At 42.4% G+C, this 12,859-nt stretch overlaps 1 protein-coding gene across 1 annotated transcript in view; it reads right to left on the bottom strand.

Moving 5' to 3' along the window:
• Positions 1-10,307, bottom strand: part of grk6 (G protein-coupled receptor kinase 6) — a 49,955-nt gene extending 39,648 nt beyond the window's left edge. The window contains exon 1 of the mRNA XM_084940978.1: positions 10,080-10,307. Within this exon, the coding sequence (XP_084797104.1) occupies positions 10,080-10,131 (52 nt within the window). The 5' untranslated portion in view covers positions 10,132-10,307. The remainder of the gene's footprint in view (positions 1-10,079) is intronic.
• Between the last annotated feature and the right edge of the window lie 2,552 nt (positions 10,308-12,859).

Genomic DNA, 12,859 nt, shown 5'->3' with positions numbered 1-12,859 from the left:
CTTAGCCATGACGTAATTCCACATAAGTAGTCCTCCTGTTGGTGGTCATGGCTGAATATTCTTGGGTTCCCAAAATCACTGTTCTTCATGTTTCATCTGGAAACTCCACCATAACAACCACAATTTACAAAGTAAACATCACGTGGTAAACACAACTTGCGACCATGAGCTCCACGAAGGTCGTAAACTGAGTACGAAGCAGGGTCGCTTTCTCATAGACGTCTATTCAATCAGATCTGTTTGAAACCAGAAGAGTCGCCCCCTGCTGGAAGTTGGTTTGATCGGTCCAAACGTGAGAACAGAAGAGAGAAGAGCAGCATGTTGTGGTTTTAGTAGGAAGCGCAGGCTCGATCTGTGGGGGTGATGTGACCAGAGGTGCTGATCTGAGCAGATGTGGCTCCCATGCGCTTTAAACAAACAGCAGGAAACCCAACACTCATACCCACAATCACTAATTTCGCAGCTTCACCCTCTATCTCTAATTTTGAGGGTTTGAGGCTTACACGTGTTCAGTAACACCTCTGCTGTTGTCGGTCGTGGGTGGCAGGCAAGGCCAAAGGGCTCGTTACAACAAATGATCCCCAGCGATGAGCCGGCTCCTCACCAATCCAGCTGTGCACACACGAGCTGCAATGCACAAAGGAAAATGAAACCGAGAGCCGGGCAAAAGTCTGCCTGTTTTTCCCTCCTTCCTCCAGAGTCGTATTCAAATAAGACAAAACCAGTGAGTGAAATCTGATTAAATTTGGTCCTTTGAATTTACTCAGAAGTGATATCGCTCTCTAAAAGAGGATCTTTGTAAAGCTGTGACCTGCTGGTCTGCATCTGAGGATTGTTTGTGTCAGGGTTTCTGGGATGTTTTGAAGGACAGTCTGAATACAAATCACAGACACTGAGAAAAACAGAGGGAAGTAGTTTCTAAATCAATAATCAATTTAGCAAACAGGTCCTGTGAAGCCTGTTTTGAACATGAAGCATTTTTCTCTGTGGACAAAAGCAGACTGTCTCTACACCCAAGCCTGAACCACTCCTGAATCCTCTTTGTTTATCTCAGTTAAGAGCACATGCTGTGGTCAGAGGAGGGATCTTTTATTCGAGGCTCCGTGTTTGAAATGCGATGAGGTTAAAAGTCATGGCAACCCTGCAGCCGATGAACCGTTTTCATAGAAGCCGTCGAGCAGGATGAAGACAAAGAGCTGCAGAACAAAGAGAAACCAGAGGAAGTTCCTGTCCTCTCTGCGTTTGGGCGGTTTCTCAGAGGCAGGCGGCACTCTCATTTCTGATAGAGCTTCATTCAAGACGCAGCAATAAGCAGGACCAGCGCACTCTGTGAGCTCATGTCTGAGCCTCGAAGGCCAACCATCCTCCCTTTGCAAGTTTAGGAAAGAGATCGGATCCCCACCAGAATCGTACAGCTTCTTCCTGTCACCATGCTCCGTATATATCTGCTCCAGAGTTTCTTAACATTTAATCTGATGACAAACATCCATTTTTTAGAGATATCGCGCTACAAAAACAAGAATAAAGTCTTTTAAGAATCTCCATTTAATATTGATGCTCATCAGTAAAAGTCGGGAATTCAGACGATCTCTAAAAGTGGAGCAAAGCAGTGATGGAGAAATGTTTCGGTAGCATCGACTGCAGTTCCTCTAACAGCCAGTTCACAAAAAGTGACTCGTTCCTCATTGACTCCCATGTTAAAAAAAAATCCCACTTTACAGAAGAAATCAACCAGCTAAGAATAAACACATTGGGACAGTTTCTCCCTTTAACTCAGCTTCAGTGTGGTGGGTAAATTTGTTTATAACTGATCCAGCTCGATCCTTCCGAGGCTTAAAGTTGGGCTGCAGTGATTAATATTGGATTGTAGCTCAAGTAGAAGTGGATTGGGCTTGTTCCCATCATGCATTTGGGAGCATTTTTAGTGGAATATCTGATAAGTAATATATTCTCTTCTGCTTCCAAAAACCCAACAGGACAGCTGCAATAAATCTAATCAAACTGCAGGTTCATAAATGGACATCAGTGTCTATGGTCTCATCATCGTGTTGCTATTTTCTGGCCCTTGGCTACAAAAAACTGGGACAGAAAGTCAGATTTAAAGAATAAAAAATAAAGGAGAGCGAGTCCCCCCCATCTGCTGTCTGTAAACACCCTCTTACGTGAAATATCGTGAACCTGCACCATCCAGGCTTTCACTGATAACACGGCGTTGTTGTAAATACAGCAGCAGCCTTGAGGCGTCCAGCCTTCAGCATCCCTGATCCTGAAGGAAGGCAGTCCACGCTTCAGGATTTGCTATTCAAATACTTCCAGGCAGCTGCTTTGAAAATCAATTACTGTCATAGAGACACTGCAAACAAGATGTTGTGTTTGTGCCTGAAAAATGAGCAATAACATCAGAATTACAGATAAGCTGACTGATGCCCCGCGCCCGCTGTGTGCATTAGTGAAAATGTAAATCAAGACAAACAGCATGAGTACACGGATGGAAAGCCAATGAAAGACGGACTGAGCGATACACCGATGTAATTAAGATGAAAGCAGCCCAATTCATCCCGCACTCTCAAAGTCATTAGGCAGTTCAAAGGTTACACATGAAGGCCAAACATGACCCTGGAGGCCATTATGAGGCTGGCTTATGAGCTAAGCAAGGTGAGTTCAGGTTTAACCAGGCTCTGAAGCAAGTCCAGGAAGGAAACCACTGCCTGCTGACCAATCAGCTGACCAATCAGCAGTCAGTGGAACACCTTAAACTCTGTATTTCCATTCATGAAGACGTCTGCTGATTTCAGGCCTTGACAATGACTTTGACTTGGTTCGGTGTTGGGTGGTGTTTTTCTGAACCATGGAAATAATTCTGTGATCATCCACTTTAGGTGTTGCTGCGCTGGTCAGTGCATCCATGCTTTCAAAGAATGAACAAGATTGTTGATTTGACTGGTCTCTGAATCATTTCCAGATCTTTTATCAGTTTCCTGTCAGTCAACTGTCCGATTACTTTTAAGTCTCTGGAAATGGGACACTGTCTTTAAAAAAGACTGTAATTTCTGACGTTGCAAAAACACTCTGCAACAAAGCTGAAGGTCTGCACGTCTTTGCATCTTGATGATCTGATCTAAAATCCACTGTGGTGGTGTATGGATTGTGTATAATTTGTGAAGCAAGGCACCACAACCAGGAAGCTCCTCTTTATAATAAAATGTTAACATCGAAGGCCCCGGTAGGACCATCTCAGGACACTGTAGGTAGAGAATACAGACGCATACAGACTGTGTCTTCTGCAGAGGCCACACACATTCTGATTTAATACAGATTTATCAAATCAGTTTATCAGCTAGGTCCAGAAGTGCTTCTTTTAATGATGTTTTTCTGTATGTCAGATTAAAATGCTGAACAGGTCATTACAACTTTGGTGGTTCAACCAACATGTAAACCGAGGCAAGTGCTTACATCGAGTGGACAGAAAACCGGCCTCAAACATGCCGATTCGCAGCTTTTTCAGCAAAGCAAACTAAAAATTGTTTTTTATTTGTCTCTGCGACTTCGTTCCGCTTACATGTTTATTTTTAAACGGTGTTATTTTAAGGTGTTTGTGCTTTGCTTTAAAGCTCACGATTTCCCAGATTTTAATTGCTGTAAACAGCAGTGAGAGAGGAAGTGACATCAGGGACCGAAATCACATAGCATAAGGTGAGAACTGGAACGCAAAAAAAGAGAGGAGGAGGTGACAATCAAGTCAGGTTCAGATGCGGCTTTTCATGGTATTTCCTGTGAGAAGGCCCGTTTCCTTTGTGCTGTGCATTCAGACTGTGGTTTCGTCCTACATTAAAGGAGGATATTTGTGTCTATATACCAACTAACATTACTATAGGTGTAATATGGCAGTATTAGAGTGTGCAGGGTTTTTACTGATGTGTTCGAGTGCCGGGCCAACACTCGTATATTTTAAGGCCGCCCCCTCTTACCCAACATGACAGATTGTCAATGAAATGCAGTCGGTCAATACGACCTGGCTACTTACAGCCTGAAGCAGAGGGAATCTCATAAAAGACAGAGCCTGGGAGTAAAGACGGGGCTTGAAGGCTTTTAAAGAAAACTTTATTGGCGTTTTTGTCAGCTTTGATTAGTGAACCGCTTCAAGTACTGACACCTGCTCCTGGATTACAGACGTCATCATCAGTCTATGCTTTCTCAGTCTTCCTGAGAAATACATTAGCTATGCCCGGCTGTACCATAGTAAAGTAAGCAATGAAGAAACACTACAGATAAACCATGAACCATAACATGTTCTGCTTTCTCAGTATCAATAAACCACTGAGTAGCAGAAAAACATTCCTGCCTTTTCACTATTGATAATGTCTTTACAATTAGATAATGGAAAAGTCTTCTCACTACAGAAGAACCATTAAATAACAGAAGAGTTCCTTTCTTCTTTAACTCTAGATGAACCCGACAATTTATTTCATGTATTTGTGTTGTTTGTTTGGTTGTTTTACAGATTTGTTGCGCTGATGAATTTCTCTGATTGACACCAGCAGCATTTCTTTGTAACGTCCTGTTGAAACTGCACTTGAGCTCTAACTCTTGGGCTGTTTATTATCACTTTTACACACAGATGGTTTATTAAATGTTAACATTTTCAAGAAGGTTTTTAGGTAATCGTCTTCCATCAAACTGGACTGACTTTAACCCTTCTGTTCTTGGAGGACTTTGTTTGACTTGTTTCCTCAGAGTCTTTCATCCTTCTGTAGCAGAAAGCTAATTCTTTATTTCAAACTTAAAACTTTACAACAGATTGTTTCAAATTTCTCAGTTGCAGCTGTGGCACAAACCATATCTTTCTCATCCATCTATAGTTAGCTGGTTTATTATTGATTAACAACATTATTGCCAGAGATCTTATAAGAGAGACTCGGGTGACAGAAACAATCCTGCACTCAAATCAACGGGAGTTTATTTGGTAGGAGGCAGAAGTTGACCATAAAGGTTTTTTTAAACCATATTTAGGGTTAAATTTAAACAACCTTTGGTGATTATAAATAATAACCACACAAACAAAGTCAAAAGATATTTCAGAAATGGTGAGAGTTGCTTTTATGAGGACTCTGTCCTGGCCGCAGCCTTCGTTAGTGCACGGTCAGCATTTCTGGAGCTTAACGGGCTCGTTGGTGCTGCTGGATTTTGCTTGTTTAGCAAGTCAGCGAGTTAATAATAGTGGTTTGGAAATAAAACAAATGAAAAACTATTTTTAATTTTTATGCTTTGAACAGAAAGCAAATTATCCACAACTGGACACTGTTACCAAGTACCAGCCATATCTACTGCCTCGAGTAATATCTCATGTATGCGACTGAGACCTGAGTAAGTTTACACTGACTGGTATGATATCGGGACTGATGATGCTGTCTTAGTGGACTTAGACGAAGAGTAGACAGAATGAACTTAAAGTCGGTTGGACGTTTACATCAGTTTATTGCCTCACCAGACTTTTTGATTGCGTGCAGCAGTTCAGTTTGGTCGTGCTGTTGCATACGCATGATGCCGTCTTTGTGCCCGTTTTATGTGCTTAATTGCATCATTCTCTGTGCAACATCCAGGATAACCTCCCAGATTTTGAAACCTAAACGGTGGCAGGTATGACCACGTGCTAACAGGGTTTACTGCGGGGCTTTAGATGCCAAAGAAGCACCTAAAAAAAACCAATGAGCCACGAATGCCTCACGTCAGTCCATAATTCAAAGCTCACTAAATAAAAATCATCGCCATCCTTCACTGATGAATGTGACGTCACAGCTATGGTAACCACGTTTGTGTTGTATTTGTTGCTGTGACAACAAACACACACTTGTTCTGCCTGTGTTAAGCTAAGTGTTAGCTTAATATTCGTTAGAACATCTAAAACATGGACAGAAATTACACAGGAAGTTAAAAAACATACTAAGCTAACATGGAAACACATCTAATCTAATACAGCTAACTAGATGGCTAACCGTGTAGTAACAGTGTAGCAGCTAATTACGCTAATATCATAGTGAAAACTGAAAATGGACTGGGGCTTGTATATTGTGTTTTACTGCACGTCTAAAATATGAAAAAATAATTCTATGTTTGGTTTTGACGTTGTGTAAAATCGCTCCTCAGTGCTGGCCTAAATCACCGATCGGCCCTGCAGCACAAAAGCAGACATCTGCAGGGCATGAGCGTCTCTGCACACAGGAAGTGACACAAAAGGTCACGACTGGAACTTTTGCACAGCAGAAAGCGTGTCATGTCGGCCTCTCTCCTCCGTTCGTGCTCCAGCGTTCACATCGCGCTGCATGATTTTAGGTCACTGACACATTCAGTGTTTCTTAGCGTGCCATCATGAAGAAACCTGCAGCTCAGAGGCTTGAACCCCCTGACTCTTTGTTTGGAGTAATACTGAAGAGCCGTCACGCTGCACATGCCTTTCGGGGAACTTTTGAGACTCTTCACGAACCAATTCGATTTCCAAGGCACACTGAAATGAACTGGCACTAATTGCTTAACAGAAGTGAGGAAATCCTTGGGCAAAGCTGAAGACGGCATACAGTATACACCACTCTGAATAATCCAACTTCAGAGTAAAACAGGTCAACTACAGATGAAACTCCCAAAAAAGCTTCCTTCTGAAATTTCCATAACACACCTGAATGACACAAAGATGTTGAAAATCAAGGTGCTGCCCCTCTAAAAGGTTTACGGATGCAAAAACAGAGCTGCTGATGAGCTGAGTTTATCATCGTCTGGCTGAATACCTCCTCTGCACCGAAGTTATATGCTCTTTGAAAACGTACATTTAGATTACAGGATTATCTTTAAGACTCATGTGCAGTTACAAAGAAAGTACACAGGTTCTTTGTAGGTTGTAAAATTAGGTCAATACAACCTGTAATAATATACAAAATATAACATATGTATCATCACACTTTGTAACAAAACCAAAGCAAAATGTAGAAACAGTGTGGGAAAATGAAGTGCACCCCAATGCATCCGTAGAGACTTAGAGGTTAAGTATCAGCCAGATGCAGATAATCAAATGCAGTTAATTCATTTATCATCGGAAAGCATGACCACCTCTATTGACTCATTCAGGTGTGTGATAACACAATGCAATTATATTTTATTTTTATAGCACAAATCACAACAACTGTCACCTCAAGGTGCTTCATATTTTGAGGTAAAGACCTTTCAATGATCCCCAACAATCAGACGGCCCCCTGTGAGCAAGCGCTTGGTGACAGTGGGAAGGAAAAACTCCCTTTCAACAGGAAGAAACCTCCAGCAGAACCATACTACGATCTTCTCAGGAGTGAACAGCAAAGACGTCCAAACGTCTGGGAAACTGCAGAAAAGCCTCAGACTCTACGGGCCTCAGTCAGCTTATTAAAGGTTAAAGTTCATGTCAGCACACTTAGACAAAGATTGCACAAGTACATCCTTTTTGGAAAGGTTTCCAGGAAAAAGGTCTCTCTAGAAACGACATGGCTGCACGGCTTAGGTTTGCAAATCTCAACAAACTACAAGACCTCTAGAACAATGTCTTTTGGACAGACAAAGTGGAAATGCACAGCGCCACCTCTGGAGAAAACCAAACACAGCAGATCAGCAAGAACACCTCATACCAACTTTCAGCATGTTGGGGGATGGATGATGATTTGGGCACCTGGCAGCCGTTGAGTCGACCATGAACTCGTCTGTATACCAAGACTCAAACGTGAGGCCATCTGTCTGACAGCTAACGCTTGAACTAAACTGGGTCGTGCAACAGGGCAACGATCCGAAGCAGCAAACAGAACGACTGAAAAAGAAAAGATTCAGGGTCCTCGCCACGCCTGAAATGCTGCGGTTGGACATTCACAGAGTTGCGCATAAACAAGTGCCCACAAACCTCAATGAGCTGAAGCAACATTGTAAAGAAGAGTGAATGGAAAATCCTCCACAACCATATCAGAGATTAATAAAGTCACACTTTAAATTACTCCTGCTAAACATGCTTCAACAAGCCACTCAGTCGCTGTTTGTCACACACTGCCTCTGCAGTCTGGTTTAGTTTGAGTAAAGACCCGCTGTGATATGTCGGTGTTGTTCACAGACACATCACAGTTTATTGACTGTATTTATCGCTCCACTAACACTATGTAACAAACAGAAGAGTCCAGCGACACTTACATTAACAGGGAACAACTTTATGAAGTGACTGACGCGTTTCGGCTTGTGGCGTTCCTCAGGGTCATTCGGCCAAGCTGAAACACGTTGGTCACTTCCTGAAGTTGTTCCCTATTAAAGTAAGTGTCGCTGGACTCTTCAGCGTCATCGGTGTACATGACATGAATATTTTTCCAATTTTAAATGGAGGGATCATCGTTGTTAGAGCAAATAACTTCACTCAGCTTTTACATCAATTTGTGTTATTTTAAATACATCATAAATACACTACTGATCCAAAACGCCTCATAAATTATTATTTAAAACTACATGCAGATATTTAGAGGAAAAAAAATCCCAGTTTGAGTTAAAGAAAGTGAAAAGTTGTCCAACACATACTGAAGAATAACACTGCCAGCCCTTGTTTCGATGAATGAGTGCCCTGTTTACTGAAACACGTCTTAGGTATGTAAATGTAAATTAAACAAATTATTCATTCATCCCCAAACAAAAGGCCGGGGAATTATCCCGATATCAGATGACTCTCACATCCAAAACCAGGCAAACCCCAGTGAGGTCAGAAGAGTCACGGCTGCATGTGTGATGACTCAGTGGGGACAGTGCTATATGAGGAAAACTGAGAACGATCATTATACAGCAATTATGTGTTACATATTAAGCAACGAGAAAAGGTGCAAACTGGTGCAGAAAATTCTGCAGAACGCAGGAAATTAAAAGCGCCGGGCTCAAACTTTGTGTTGAACTTAAACTCAAGAGTTTAGATAAGTCTCAGCTCCAGAGAGGTCAGAGTCAAGGCCTGACGGGGCCCAGAGATACGGTGCCTTTCTCAAGGGCGCTTCGGCTGGATGCCAGCACAGAGCCTCAGGTCCTGGTTATGTATGAGCACAGCTGATAAACTCATGAAACATCTTCTCAGGTGCCTGTGCACAGGGCATTAGGATTATGTCGGCTGTGAGCCACTCAAACCTTTGTCTCCTGTTTACTGGAACAATAACAAAGGCCTTTGATCGCAGGAGGGCCGTTTATGTTGCATTAGGTATTCAAAAGTGTTAACAGTTATTGGACAAACTGTGCCAGTAGTGTCCTACGAGCCAACCTTTTCACCTGGTCTCTTACCCACAGATATCACAGCTTCCTGGTTGTAGCTGATTAATGAGGGCCGTTTTAATGATGATGATCTTTGGCAGGAACAGTAAAATCAATTGTGTGCACAAAGCAGTGCACAGCACAGCTGCTCTGCCACAACATCCTGTTTCGCAAACTACAGGACGATGCTGCAAGATCAGCAAGGGAAACCCGATGTGTCGCTGCAGCCACAGTTCACGGTTACAACCCTTTCCGGACAACCTTTTTAGGTACACTATCAAAGCCACGCCAAAAAATAATTTTAAACATTTGCCACTTGTAACGTTTTCCCAGGCTTTAGGTCATACTCTTTAATTCAGCGTATACTGGCATATAGTAAACATTCATACATGCCCTGTGTAGGTAGCATAACAGAGTTATTGACTTTACAATGTAGTCGGCACAATGAACAAGGAAGACAGAGATTTCACGGTAATTAAGAGATTTGTTTAAACATATTCCACGCCGAATTGGACACTGTTTGTTAAATTCTTGAATAAAGTCCTCATTAAGTTGACATTCAGCGTAGGACCACGGATATGAAACAAAGCCTTATACCGCTCGAATTATAAACAGAGTTCGGTTGGTCGTTTCTATCTACTCGTACGAACTGTATTTACGGTAACACCCTGCGCGCATCATCAGAAGATTTGTCAGGAAGTGCAGGAACAGTTCGTGCCGCCTGAGTCCGGGGCATCCCTCCGGTGCTGTGACTGTAACACACCGGTGGAGAGGAGCTGTCACACCGCCTTCCCCATCCTTACCTTCCCGTGCTTTGAGCAGCACAGTGTTGGCCACGATGTTCTCGAGCTCCATGTTAATGCTGTGCGGGCTTACAGCAGCGACAGCACACCGAGCTCCAGGTCCCCCCCGGCGGCTTCAATCACAGTTATCCTCTGCCAAGCACCGTCCACCGCCACCACCTCCTCCCACCGCCCAGCCAAGGAGGAAAAACTCCGTTCTGCTTTCGCGCAGACCCGTCCGGTGACAGTCCGCGCCCCTCCTCTCCTCTTTCTCCTCCTGTTACTCCTCCTCCTCGCTCCATCTCTCCGCCCTGAAGCTGCTGTCAGAGAGGAGGAAATAAAGCAGACTTCTCACTCTGTTACAAAGGCGCGTTTAAGGAAATAAGCATCATAATATCAAAGGCAGACAGCTCACTCTGCTCATATCTAATGCTTCGGTTTTGAGCTAGCCCCGAAGTGTGTGTTAGTTAAAGAAGCAATGTAAAGGTATTAGAACATGCTAGCAACAATACCATTAGAGTTTGAGTTATATTAAAACAAACTTTACTTAAACATCAATTTAAAAAGACCAAGTGGCATAATTTATAATGGACCCTTTACCAGAGACGGGCACAACTGGTCTCTGATAGCGCTTTATGACTTTAAGCTAACCGTTTAAGCATTTAGTACTGTTAGCTAAGCATTTAATCAATTACCTTTGGTTCACCGTTCAGTACTTTTAGCCATTTATAACAGGTTATTACTTTTAATACATTTGGTTAACTGTCTTTTATTTTTAGTTAACTGTGTATTACCTTAAGCTGACCTTGTAATCTGTTATTTTTAGCTAACTGTTTCGTTCCTTTCTTTACATTAACATTTTATTAATTTTTTGCTACCTGTGTTATTTATTATTTTTAGTTAGCTGTTTATTACATTTAGCTAACTGTTTCATTTGTTACTTTACATTAATAGTTTATTACTTTTTTACTACCTGTTTCATTTATTATATTTAGCTAACTCTTTATTACATTTATCTAATAATAAATGCAAGCTCCATGAACACGCACAGCTGTGGATTCCAGCTGCCTCTGTAGTTCTGCAAACTTTGACCCCCACAGAGTTGAGCCTTTCAGTTCAATCAGCTGCATTTCGATGTCCTCTGTGTCCAGGCAGTCAATGCGAGACAAATCCAGCTGCTCATTAAACCTTTCTGGTTTGATTAGAAATGAAAACATTGGTCCATACACCTGGAAGTCCCGAAAACACATTGTGAATTCTGTCTGGAGTCTACAGATGTATCCATGTATTTCTGTGGTGCTGATGCTGCGCTGAGCGGACAGCTCCTGAAGCATTTGAAGTGTTGGAAATTTCAACATCGCTTGATAAAACTGCCAGCTAGCAACGTCCCTCTCACCGGTAGGCGAAGTTATTTTTAGCCAATTACAAGTTGAATCTGGTACTTGGGGTTGTTAGCTAAGATACCGTCATTAAGAAGCGGCACAACTAATGTGTCTATGTGAGCTAATTTGCTATGTGCACCGCTGGTCCAGCCATTTATTTTTTAATGCACCTGCTCAGATTAATTCACTGCATGTCGTGCCCAGGGCTGGACTGGGACGAAAAACTCAGCCCGGGCATTTTGACTAGAGACCAGCCCACCAGGTATTATAGGAAAAGCCATAAAGCCTTTGAATGAAAACAAATGCTGTTGTGACAGTGATGTACAGTCTTGTTGGTATATATGTATGATTTCTATACATTTTACATCAGATAAAACTTTGGTTGTAAGATTCAGATAATTATTTATTTAAAGCGAGACACTTTAAATGAGAACGAGAAAGAAAAGTATTTCTTTGTGCCCCCCTCTCCCTGTTAATGCCCCACCTGGCCCCCCTGGCAAAACTTTGCTAGACCCGCCCCTGCACAGTTACCAGCTGTCAGCCACTTAGAAAAGGATCCTGGTGTTATTTGTCTCTCAGAAACAGTTCATAACTTCCGTTCAACTCCTTCATGTCACCTAAAAGGTAAACCTGTTTCTCCATCACCTGTTCAGCTCTGATGATTCAGTAAGGACATCTCCTGGTTTCATCTTCATGTTTCCCTCTCACCACATATCCAAACCGACATCATGACCAGCAGCTTTACAGCTGTGGCTCCAGCAAACATCAGCTGATACTAGAAATTAATATTAAATCAATTCTAACAACAGCTGATCAAGCTGCTGTTGTTTAGCGCGACATACACTGGTTTCTTCTTTCTGGCGCAAAGTGGGCGATAAACAAACAAGAGAGAAAAGCCGATCAGCTGATCATTGATCAGTTTCATGATTGAAGTAGCAACAGGAGAGAGAGGTGGGAGAGAATGAGAGAAGAAGAGGCAGCTGTGCAGCAAAGACAGAATAACTCCAGCTTTGTGTCTTTTTCCATTCTAGCTGAAGTTCGGGACAAACTGTGCTCCTTTTCACCTCAATACGAAACGCGTAATATTTTCTCTGAATACGGGACGACTCTGTTTATTACGGGAAGGTTAGCAACTCTACTAACTAACCTTATGAATAAAATAAAGTTCACTATCAGTAACATCATAGCACCCACCCAGCTGTATAGAAACTCCGTCATGCTCGCTAGTACGCAGTACGAGTTATTGTAACTGACTGTAAAAAGTCAGCACAACAAAAATAAACTCCACCTAAACTTGGTTTATATCTGACCCAGATAGACTGCAGGTCATAACTTCTTACCTGAAGTTCAGTTCACCTGACACTCGGACCGGCGGCCGCCTCGGGTCTCTCCTCCTCCTGTCTCCCCTTCCCTCATCCA

The sequence above is a fragment of the Perissodus microlepis genome, chromosome 10 (genome assembly GCF_051167445.1).
Source record: "Perissodus microlepis isolate ML-2025 ecotype Zambia chromosome 10, ASM5116744v1, whole genome shotgun sequence".
Lineage (NCBI taxonomy): Eukaryota > Metazoa > Chordata > Actinopteri > Cichliformes > Cichlidae > Perissodus > Perissodus microlepis.
This window is presented reverse-complemented; position numbering and strand designations above follow the sequence as displayed.